The sequence below is a fragment of the Mugil cephalus genome, chromosome 21 (assembly GCF_022458985.1).
Source record: "Mugil cephalus isolate CIBA_MC_2020 chromosome 21, CIBA_Mcephalus_1.1, whole genome shotgun sequence".
Taxonomy (NCBI): domain Eukaryota; kingdom Metazoa; phylum Chordata; class Actinopteri; order Mugiliformes; family Mugilidae; genus Mugil; species Mugil cephalus.
Window position 1 is genome coordinate 10,616,630 of NC_061790.1, and position 12,193 is coordinate 10,628,822.

Genomic DNA, 12,193 nt, shown 5'->3' on the forward strand with positions numbered 1-12,193 from the left:
GCACAATAATGCAAGGACATCGCTCAACCAATAGAGGGCGCCAATATACAAGAAAATAGAACGCACTCCGTAGATTTTCATTTTATTTATTTATTTATTTATTTATTTATTTGCTTCTTTCGTTGTTCTAGATCATTTCTGGCAAAGAAATATCCTAGTAGAAATATTCATAAAATAAAACGCATGCTTATGTGCAAGGAAAGGTAAATAAATGAATACATTAAGTAAGGTAAATCGGAAATAACTCCTTTTCGGGCCAAAATGTTAAGTTAAAAGAACAATAGTACCTTAATTCGTGAAAAAAGAAACAAAAAAAACCCAAAACAAAATAAAGAAACCTGGCTAGAGTGGTCAATACACCTTAATTGGGCAAAAAAGTGTAATAGTTAGCTCCTCGTCACTAACTCGTTAGTGAGGATAATTCCTCCAAACAGCCATAACTCCGACTGATCACTGTGGTAAGTTTTCTTTAAGGTCGCTCCTTCAAACTGAGACACTTAAAGCAGCTTAAAGCAGCACGTGAAGGTTAGAAGGACACGCCCTTAACTTTGTCGGCGGTGCAGTGAGTCTGCCCATGATGTTGTATTGTGTGCGTGCGTGTGCGCGTGCGTGTGTGTCCGTCCTCGGCTGCTCATGTTACCGCTGAGGAGAGCAGGAAGAGAGAGACTCGTGGCTGGAACTATTTATCTCTCGCGTGTGTGTTTTGTGTGTGTGTGTGTGTGTGTTTTTTTTCTCCTCCTTCTTCCTCCTCCAGCCCGGCTGCATTGAGCTCCCTCCCTGCGGTCCGGAGACTGGGGAATCCACCTGCCGGAGAGAGCGGACACACCTCACCGTGATGGATGCCCTGAAATCTGCCGGCAGAGCGATTATCAAGAGCCCCGGAGTCCCGCGGCACACATGGGGAACTTCAAAGCACGAAAGTGAGTGAGAAAATGTTGTCCCCCAAATGTTTGGACACGGTGACAGTGTTGCGGAGGTTTTTTGGTGGTGTTATTTGTGAGAGGCGGAGAGGAGGGCGATATTTGTCTGGTCCTAGCGAGCTACAGCAGAGTGTTTTATCACCGGAGAGCTTTTGTTTGTCTTGTGTCCAGATACGAGGATGTACGAGAGAGGAAATGGCTGTAAAACTGTAAGCTGTTGTGTTGTGTTGTAAAGTACTTTTACTTGACACGCTAGCAGCTACTGCCACATAATCTTGACCAAACGCGCCTAGCTTGTTATTGTTTCATATATATTTTTATTGTTATTATTCAGCCTTTTTTTCCACGAGGGAGACCTGGCAAAGAGTGGCACACTTTTAACAGGAAATCATATAAAAACGTCACATACAAACCCCGGAGTTACGAAGAAAAGCTCAATGAAAACGTTTGCACACACGAACTGGACTCAACAGATTTCACCGTTCTTTCAGGGATAATTTGAAGTTTGAGACTGGACTAGAGGTTGTAAAAAAACTACCAGGAACCACAAATTGCTGCATGTCCTTAGAACAGAGACCTATTTTCCACATTTCAAGCCTTATTAAAAGAGAAGATACACCAATCAGGCATAACATTATGACCGCCTTACTAGTATTGTGTAGGTCTCCCTTGTGCCTCCAAAATTAGTCATCAGAGAATGGACATGGGTCTTGTGAGGGTGCCTTGTGGTGTCTCGCAACAGTGGGGGCCTTTGGGTTGTATGGGTTGAGGGGTGCTGTGTGCTGTTTTTCATGTTTTCTGAGTTGTTCCTGAACAGTTTGCGCATGTGTGTTTTTAAGCTGAACTCCGCTGTCATGGTTCATTTTTTGGTTGAGGACGATCTTTCAGACAGTCTTTTAGATTGTTGTCCTTACGTGCTTTTTTCCCATAGCTTCCATGTTGGCTCAATTTCCATGATACTTTATTCATGGTAGAGGGATGAAAATCAAGCGGGAACCTCAGTGACTGGAGAGGACTAGCCAGGGCTAAAAAAAAAAAAAAAAAAAAAGTTCCTCTAATAGCCACTTTACCAATGGCTGGCTCAAAAACGGAATAACCTTCATATACCCCCATTTAAAAGCAGTTCAAACTTTACAGAAATAAATAAATAAATAAAATTAAATTGAATTAAACACATTTACAGCTTGGTGTATGAAACCACTTTGGACTCTATAGCTTATTTCCATATATGTGACAGCTGTACATGGGCAAATCTTTATATACCTCACCTATTGGAGTTGTACCGAGGCTTAACATTATGCAAAATAAACCGAGTCCACCACTGGCAGTATGGCATCGGGCAGTGACACCCACATGTCACCAAATTTTATACCTTAATGTTTACTGTTAGTTTTTCCAGGTAACTATTTGGCAAAATGTGCAATATTATGGTATTTTTGCTGGGCTACTACAGTACATGAGGTTGTGGGGGCTGAGTGACGGGTCAGATCAGCAAACCATCACGCCATCAGTGGCACACTGCTTTGCTGCCTGCAGCCCTGCTGTCTCACCAATGTGTCGAGTGTTGTCTTGAACCCCCCCCCTCCCCACAGTCCCTTTAGCCATATTTCTTGTAAGCCTCTCGCTGCCATAAATGCGAGCATGCTGTTTTTCCTCATCCTGAATTCCTGTTTAGCGAATAAATCGTCTGCCCATGCCAGCTTCCATTAAACATGACTGATTAATTTCGCAGCCAGAAAGATGTTCTTGGTTCCCTCACTCTGTAGGAAATGTTCAACATCCATTATTGAATATTGAACACAAATCTGTTGGATTAAAAAGTTCTCTCGCTGGGTTTGAGCTTCAATGAGAGTTTCTGGCTCCTCCAGATGCATTTTGGTTTTCAATGTGAGCACGGAATCACAGCGTTAAGTAGCAGGTTTTGCCATAAATGGTTTGGATTGTTGTGTTTTGACGGCCGCTCTTGATTGTGGCCTCTGCGCAAACGCTGATGGGCAGGAGTTGTTATTATTTTCCACAACATCGCCAACATAACGGCGCTCCCGCTCATAACCACGGGGACTTTACGGTGACAAAAGCTGACAAACAAATCACCAACATGTCATCTTGAAGTACATCGCCGGTGACACATTATTAGCGGGAGCCTCGGCGTTGTGCTTTTCATCTCTTATTGTTGTTGGAGCCAGAAAGGCAGAATGATACTTTGAGAGAGGAATCCAGCTGGATGTCGGCACCTGATGGCAGACGCAGTTTGAGGCGTCGGAGGAATCGGGGCTGGGGAAAATGTGAACACAGCGGTCGCGAACGGAACAAACAGTAAAGGTGACTGCTGATGTCCAGAAGCTACTTAGCAGGCAATTTGGAGAGAGGAAAATGTCCCTGTGCCAGCGCGTGGTTGTCGGCATGCAAATAAGGTAACAGTGCAGCTGCTTGGCACAGCACCGCAAATTAGGTGTGATTAAAGTTTGGAACAAAAACTGATGAATCATTTGTCTCCTGTCCATTGAGTGAAGGAAACTGCAAACAAAATGAAGATGTTAATTCACCACAGTTACAAAAAAAACCCCACAAACACACAAGGCTACAATTGATTTTTGGACAAATAGTGTTTATTGTTTGAATATTCATGTGGCTAAAATGTGTTTGTAAATGACACTGGAGTCTAAGGGTGAGATGAGATTGGGGCATTCAGTTTTATTTGCTTTTAAGAGGCAGCTCCAATTGGAAAAACATGGTTCTTCTTCTCTCTTAACATGGTTCTTTTCGTTGGCCTCTGACCTTTCTGCCAACATCAGCATATGGTCGAACCTTTCTCATCCCTACGTCTCCTGTAGCCGCTCTTCTTTAGCCAGTAGAAAACTGACGCTTGCGTCTCAGTGCCATTGCTCCTCCTGGCTGCTCGTTGTCGTCTGTTGAGGTCAAAGCCACTGGCAGCGTGGAGGAGGACACAGCGTGTACCTAGAGTACGAACCATCTCTTCACATCACATCACACTGAAGCGAAGCGGACTTTTCCCGTGTCTCGCGAGTCAGACCCTGTTGCCCTTGGCGCTCACCGTATCCCCTTCAGTCGAAAATGGTACATAGACGTTTCTTGCTGTGTCTGCACAGCCGCGTGAACGATGTGAAAGGAACAAAATGGAAGGTGTGCTTCTGTTGGATCCTTTGATCGCCTGTCAGAAAATGCAATTTACAGTACATCGCCGTGCTTTGCGGCGCAGATCGGCGCTTGATCTGAGGTTGGTGAACTCAACAGTCATTAGGTTTGAGAGCTCCTGCGGTGACTACGGCCTGCGGTTCCATTAAACCTGACTGGGGCGTGACTGAATGACACGAAGGAGGCGCCGGTGTCAGTTCGCTCTGCCCTCGAGGAGCAATTATCTCTCGACGGCTCGTTAAGACTCGGATACCCGTGAGTGAGGGAGATACCGGCGAGGAGCAGGAGGAGGAGCCCCCCCCCTCCCTCTCATGATAGGAAATGATGGAGGGATCGTCAAAGAGAGGGATGAAAGCCGTGGCAAATTAGAGGATTCCTATGCTTTGAATGCGATTATAACGTGATGACTTGATAATTGGGGACCGATCATCTGGCGTTCTGCTGCGATGCGCAATTAGCTGGCATTAATGAAGCTTTATTACGCACCAAATGCACTGGAATGCGGTTGTGATGCCTTTACACCTCAGCCATCCAGAGAGCCATGTTTTCAGCTGGTTTCGAGATTCCTGCTGCGCTCTGAGCATAATGGTGATGAATATAATTTTTGTTCATCGTGCTAAAACCAGTGACATCACGGCGTAGTGGCCCATTAGTGTCCTGGTTTTTCCTGCATGATCCAGTTCTCCCTGCAGTACCACTCTACCTGCAAACTGCAGTGCAGTGGTTAGTCCAGTACTTACGCCTGACATATTTAACATGACGTATTTAGGAAAAGGTTGTATTAGCATAATTATGGCACATGACCTTTTTACGGCACTCCGCTCTGTTTGAAGCTACACAAAAAATGAATAATGCGCACAATAAGAAACGCACGCACAAGCGCAAATAACATTTGTAAATAGAAAAAGTGGAGTCAGACATTCCTGAGAAAACTATGTGAGCTCAACAGCCGGCCTGCCTGCCTTTTTGGCCGCATCCCAGTTCTCTTCTCTGGTCCCTGAAGTCCTTCTTTAACTTCATAAACTTGGTGCAGGGTCCGATCGAAGCCGGCAGCAGAGTTCTCTCTTTGTACTTGTTGGAACAGCAGCTTCGTGCGAGATGCTCCTAGCTTTCACTTTTCCTTATTTGGTCTGTAACCCTGCCCACCAATCAGTTCTCGGTTTTCTACAATTAAAACTATTTTTATGAATTTCTGCCTTATGTGGTTTTATCACTGTAAATAATTCTAGTATAAAACTCATGAGTTGGTTCAAGTTATGTGTTGGATTTACAGTTTGTGTAACTTAAATAGCCTAAATCTAGCTTAATATTATAGTAATAGTTTGTTGGAAAAGGGGCATTTCAGTACTTTGCCCTGGCGCTGGAATTACTTGAGCAAATGGTTAATGGACCATGAGGGATATTTGTTGAGATGCGTACAGTCATTAAAAAGAGAAGTTAGCTGATATATGTATCTATGTAGTCTTAGCTGAGCATCGGTATTTCAGACCGTGATTTAAGTGAGCAGATTTCCCACCTCCAGTCTGCATAATTCATGCTCGCACCCTCATCAGTCTCAGCAGTCAGAGGCTGGGGATAGATTGGATGATAAAGTGCTGCTAATGAGTTCTCATGGATCGTGCTTTAAGGAAAGTAACCTTTCTAAAAGATTTCTAATTTCAAACATCAGCAGTTGTCCAGGTTGTGAGTTATTGCTCGGACTGAATTGATGGATTTTAGTTATTTAAACCTATTGTACTCTATATTACTCTAATGTCCTTTGAATCCATACGTTAGAGGGGTCACGATTATCATTAAATATTCTGGATTATTAAGTTTGTCTTCTGTAGTGTTATTGTGACTAAGGGAGCTTAGCCAACATTGTAAATTATAGTGAATTTGCATCTAATAGGTTCAAACAAATATATGTTCTGTTTCAAAACATACTTGTTAGCTATACTTTTATGTATATAAAAGAATAAATTGGTGTGGATAACCTTTTGACTCTTTCCACTTCAGAAGGGAACGACAGTACATGAGCTAAATCTCCCCCTTCAACAGGCTGATTAGTAGGATTATACTCAAAAGCTCAACCACTTCAGTGACATCTCTGCACATACGACATGATTTCCTGCTTCTTACTTGACTCTCGTTTTCTCACTTGGTTTCAGCAGAAACTGAAATTGAACAAACATGATTTGTGCTCCTACCCCCAAAAAGCCCAGTGTGTGACTCATGTCCTTTGTGGCCGTGTTTGTTCTGACGGAAAGGTCTCAACAGACTGTTTGCGCTGCCATAAAGTGTTATCGTCATTAGGGAAGCAACCAGGTTCAGGATAATCAATAGCTGACTGACTATTCTGGGTGCTCAGTTATATGTTTCAGTTAACTCGCCACCAAAGATCATAATGACATGAAAAATTCACATTTTGAATGAAAAAAAAAAACATCTGTATTATTTTTCTGCAAAACTTTTCACACATCAGCTTGGGGAGAAAGGCTGATGGGAGACTAAACATTGTTTGTTTAGCATGGAATAATAGTGTCTGCATCTTTTCTGGGACGCCAGGATGACGCTGTCAGAGCTGAGTTAAGCTAGAATTTTTGTTGAGTTCTTGCGTAACATAACATACTGACACACGCACCAACCAAGAATCAGACAAAACTCACTGTAATTGTTCTAATGCAGCATTCTTGTTGTTTTGAGGTCTGAAAGCTAGTGAGAGATGCAAGCTTATATCACAGACAGTATAAAGACCACATGAGGAGCGTGAATGTTGTAAATTAAAAAAAATATATTATTATATAATTTTTTTATTACGCCCTTGTTTTTTCGATTTGGTTTAGACAGCTTTGATTAAATTCTCTTTATCAGCATGACTTGAAGTGGGAGCTGCCACCAGTGGGGGAGAATGTAACCACCTTGGTAAAACATATTAAGTGTAGTTTTGGCCGTACAAGTCACCGTTTACCATTTGGATGATTCCTCAACTTTTCTAAAGTTTTGTTTTATGAAAAATCAGTTTATGGATTAATGTAAAATAACTAGAATGTAGAATAACTATGACGTATTAGCAGTCGTCACTTTGGTGAAAAAAAGGAATGGCTGCTAAACATTAGCACGTTAGCATCGTCACCGTCAGTGTGTCGGCACGCTGTTAGCACGCTGTTAGCCACACTGTCAGTACAGGCCCAGAAGTGTAGACTCTTTGTTGTATTGTCCCATATTTCTATTTCTATCTCGACTGTGTCCTACATGAACGTAACAGCTCTATTTTTGTGTGGAAGAACATTGTGAGTACCAGCCTGTGTTGTATTATTTGTCTAAGGGGTGTTTGTCCCATCATGTCCCTCTCGTAGAGACAGTTTGGGTTATGAGGTTTATCTCTCTGGTTGTATTTCCCTCATTTTCGAGGACAGGCAGCGTTAAATAGGTTTAGGAAATTGGCACCACTAAGGTTTTTTTTGGGGCAGGTGTGACACGTCACACTGGGTTGACAAGTGCTTCACCACTAAATGCTCCTCTTGTCGCTCTGCTAATCCCATGGTTGCCGTGGGTATTTTGAAGATTTAATAAAGCCTCATTCTTCGCCTGTCATAGGGCCGGGTTTAATCAAAGCTCAGTCTGAGCCCATCTGCCTTTTATTCTGCAACTATAATTTCTGCGCTAAAGCCTTTAAGTCCCAACTGTGCCAAGTAGATGCACCTTAATTCCTTCTTAAGGATCACAGAGAATATTTTAAGTTGCGATATATTAAACGCAGTGCGTTTCAATTTGCTGTGTAGTCAAAACAAAAGGCGTCGTTGGTGCTCGTAGTACAAAACTGCGGGCTCGGTTGAATTTCGAAGCGCAGATTTCATTTAACATTTTACACTTTGAACAGCATTTATGCATTTCTCTGATCATTTTATTTTTATCTCAGGTCGACAGTTAACCCCCAATGGTTAAGCACTCATTTCATATTCACACACGTTTCAAGTAGTGGGTATATTTTCTTCCTCGTCTCACTCCACAAATATTGATTTTTAAACCTGGGCCTCATGTTATTAAAAACTGCTCCACATCATACTCCATATTGATTCTTCTTGTGAGGCCCGTGAGAGCTTTATTACAGCCCACACTATATAGCTTTACACTACATCTGCTGTAAATGGTTATGTTTGATGAACTCTTTTTATTTTTTTTACAAAAAAAAAGCCTTCTATGTTATGTCCATCACTGTTCCATCCATCTGAATCATCCAGGCGTCTTTCACTCCCACACTAATTCTGACATGTGTGACTCAATGTCCCCTCCATAAACACGACCACGTGCGATCAAATTAATGTTTTAGTGTCTTATATATTCAGTTCATTATCATGCCGTTCTGCTGCCGTCTCTCCTGAGCGTTTTTAACATCAACAAGGTTCCTCTGGCCTCAGGTGAAGTGAATTATGCAACAGAGGGAAACCGAGAGACCCTATCTCGGGAGAGCGAGGTGCTTGTTCACTCAACTGCGGCAGCGCACACGAGCACGCGCACAAACAATCCGGTTTTTCAGTTTGGCGCGTACACTTTTGAGTCTGTTTGATGTGCGTGGCAGCTGTCTGTGAAACGGGATGTGCTGTCAGTCTGGTGTAAGAGTCTTTGTACGTGTGTGTTTTTTTTTTGTCTGTTTTTTTGCATCCGTGTGTGTTGGGTGTGCGAGAAAGAGATTAAGTGCTGCAGATGCCTCGTCTTTGTGCGCATCACAGCAAACCCGCTCCCCCACTAGATGGAAAAATCCCATTTCTGTTCTGTACCTCTAAAAGATTCAACTCCCCTCGCAGCCTCCGACACGTCACGCCCCTATCTGAGCCCAGCACCGAGAGCCGAGGAACCCGCGCCTAAATATAACCTTAACCTGTCAGGGTGAAAATGGAAAACTCCTGTATCTCTGTGCTCTATAGGAACGCGGTGCGCATGCTGCTGCGTTTGAAACAAAGCACCGAAAAAGACCCTGATGTAGTGAGTGTCAGATTAATTAAGATGAGCTGCTGGTGTTGAACCCAGCTGAGATAAGTGAATTAGCTCTCAACTGATTCCTCTGATCCTGTTGATACTAATTATAAAAGCAACCAGATGATAACAACTGACTTCAAAAGCTGTTAAAATGTGGAGGAAAATGACTGATTGAGATTGAATTCTTTTTGATTTGTCTTGAATTGTTCAGATCTGCTGTATCAGTCGTTAACTACATTTTTGGAAAATTAGTAATCTGAAGGTTGTCCATTGTTTTGAAAGGCTACACTGAGGACACTTTCAATAACATGTTCTCGTGCGTTTGTTTAACACTTTAAGACCTAAACATCCATAAAAAAAAAAATCCACATTTGAATTACCTTATTTCACCGACAGACAAAATTCAAAGTGTGGTGGAACCTCAGGAAGTTGCGCTTTTTGGGAAAAACAAAACAACAAAAAAAGCTAATTTACTTTAAAATCTCACCATTCCATATTGAAGCTAGAGAGATTTCATAAAGATGTCAGTGACAAAATCTGAGGATACAGTGTCATAGGAGCAGATGAAAAAAGAGAGACTGATGTGGAGGAACCTTAGGAAGTTGCGCTTTTTGGGAAAAACAAAACAACAAAAAAGCCGCCGCTACGGTATTGATGACGCACCGCTGCTGTTGGCTGCAGTTGGGGAGCAACGCAAGACCGGGGAGCCCCAGGAAGAGAGTTGTTTGGAGGAATTTGTTGGTAAAGACAAAGTTAGGTATACCCTTGACATGTCACAAAGGTCTTCCAGACAAAAGCGCAACTTCCCAGTTCCCAATTTTGTCAATAGCGCAAACATTCGGTAATTGAAATACCACATGCTTTAACGGATCACGGGCAATCCATACGGTTTAAAGGGTTAAAAAAAGATTAAACCTCCTGTTACATAATCTATGCTTCAGTCAATAAACCTCCCCAGCAAAAAATCTATTCTTTCTGACCACATGTAGACTTCTTTCTAGCTGGTGGCAGGTGTCGTCTTTCTTAACTAATGTCGACTCTAGTCTTTGATTTCTCATACTTGACCTTGACGTCAAGGCAAACTTTATCCATCGCACTGGTAGGGTGTAGTGCTACTGCGAAATGTCATAGGAGCAGATGAAAAAAAAGAGACTGATGTAATTGAGAATGAAGGACAAACTAAAAATATGGCAAGCGAGAGTCAGTACTCGATTTAATGGGAGCAAGAGTTCACACGATTGAGGAGGGAAGGGGGCAAAGTGTTCGAAAATACACGTAGAAAAGCCAGCATGAGTAACCGTAAATAATAGATTATGACAAAATACGACACAATGACAATCAAAGCGAACGTCTAATGCAGCCTCCATGGTCATCGCTTTTCAAAATCCAGCATACGCCCTCCTGCTCCTACTGTACTACTGTGTTCATTGACTGCAGTGCATTCACAGCTAAAAGCCCAGGAGCAGTGGCAAGGGATTCGTTTTCTCTTTGTTTGTTTTTGTTTTTTTTGCCCTCAGTCAGTGGTTGCCCTACGTACCTTGTTATGAAGGTCATGGAGATACATGTAGCATGGGAGGAATACTGGGAATAGATGGCGAAATACAGCTCCTATGAAAGAACTGCAATTAAATTGTCTGTGTGCCTGTCTGCCTCACATAAAGCTGCCATCAGCACCACCGTATGAAAACGACGCACTGTGGTTTCATAAATTTTTTATTCTTCAATCTAACGGTAGGGCTGGCTGAGTAGTTTTAGTTGTTGCTACGTGGTTCTGTCCGAACCATGAGTAGGAAGTTTTTGGGTTTTCGTTCGGTCCGCATGTTTGGGGCAAACCACAAGACCATTTGTAGATTAATTTTCTGCTTGGTCGTGGTTCAGTCCTATATCCTCATCCCCCACCCCCCACCCCCCACCCCCTACCCGAACCAGGGTCGGTAACCTCATTCCACCCCTTTCCTTCCCGGGGTGAGAGGTAGCTCGGATATCCAACCAAGACACAATTCATTGAATATCAATAAAAAGGGCTGAGCTAATTTCTTGGTGGTTGAAAGTCACTTAATGCTTAGAGAAACGGGCTTGTGTGGTGGAACTGTGACTCCAGGATGCTGGAACTCACTGTTAAGCCTTCTTGAGGTGTCGTGGGCCTAACTTGTCCACTTGAAAACCCCAATGAACTGTGGCATGCTGCCTACTGCCGTTGGCTGGGTAGCAGGTGTCGACTTGTTGGTTTGTAGCTGGTAGCTGACTGATACCCTGCTGGTCAGTTGGACTGGGATTCTAAATGTGTTTTGCTTGGGATCTTGGCACAAGGGATTATTACATCTTCTCCTGTGCAATAATGAATGCCCTGGTGATAAGGGTGACAGCTATAAAGTGAATGCTGCAAAACATAAACCCCCTTCGCATTTACTGCAGAAACATGAGAGCGGTATTGATCTTCAGATCCAATGATCAGCTAGAAAGCGAATGAGCACATTCACCAGTCATTAAGTGGGCGAGTGGATCAAAGATGCACCAGTTTACGGAGCGTTTATGTTTCCAGTTTGGAGGGAGGTAGCCGCCAGTTTTTTGATCATATGGGACTTCTAACTTTTAAAGCAAACCAAGCGCGCAGTAACATGTAGAGTGTTTGCACAATTCTGGAGCCAAATTAAATATTGATGTTAGGAAATCTTCGGCGCCACACTCCACCCAGAGCTCTGTGATCAATAGACCAGCTGTTACTGGACCTCCCCAGATCCAGGCTCTTTTCCGTGGTGGTCCCTAAACTCTGGAACAGCTAGTCCTTTCATATCGAAGCTGCCCAGAGTTTGGAGCATTTTGGTCTAGGATTTTATCATGCAAACACAGTTTTTATTGACAGTTTTACTTTGTGTTATTTGAGGTTTTATTCCCTATTTTAGCTCATATTTAATTGTTTTATATTAATGGGGAACGGAAAAAAAAAAAAAATCTCCAAAATATGTACGATTTCTTCTGAACTAAGCACTACATGCATAGCTCCAGCACTCATATTGATTACCCCCTTATCTTGGTGCTCCAGAGACGTGACACCTGAGAAGCTGAGGTATTTTACTGTGTCAGACCAGCATCCATCACTCAGCCGGAAGGGTCTGAAGTGCTCTTTCGCATCAGAAGGAAGTCCCGTGGGACGTCCT

The 12,193-nt window shown here is 42.9% G+C and overlaps 1 protein-coding gene across 4 annotated transcripts in view; it reads left to right on the forward strand.

Moving 5' to 3' along the window:
- The first annotated feature begins 593 nt into the window (after nt 1-593).
- si:dkey-71h2.2 (low density lipoprotein receptor adapter protein 1) overlaps nt 594-12,193 on the forward strand; it is a 42,751-nt gene continuing 31,151 nt past the window's right edge. Inside the window, exon 1 of one of the 4 annotated variants that reach the window (XM_047574313.1) lies at nt 594-920. In XM_047574313.1, the coding sequence (XP_047430269.1) occupies nt 836-920 (85 nt within the window). In that variant the 5' untranslated portion in view covers nt 594-835. The remainder of the gene's footprint in view (nt 921-12,193) is intronic. The other 3 variants (XM_047574314.1, XM_047574311.1, XM_047574312.1) reach the window with 3 other exon arrangements.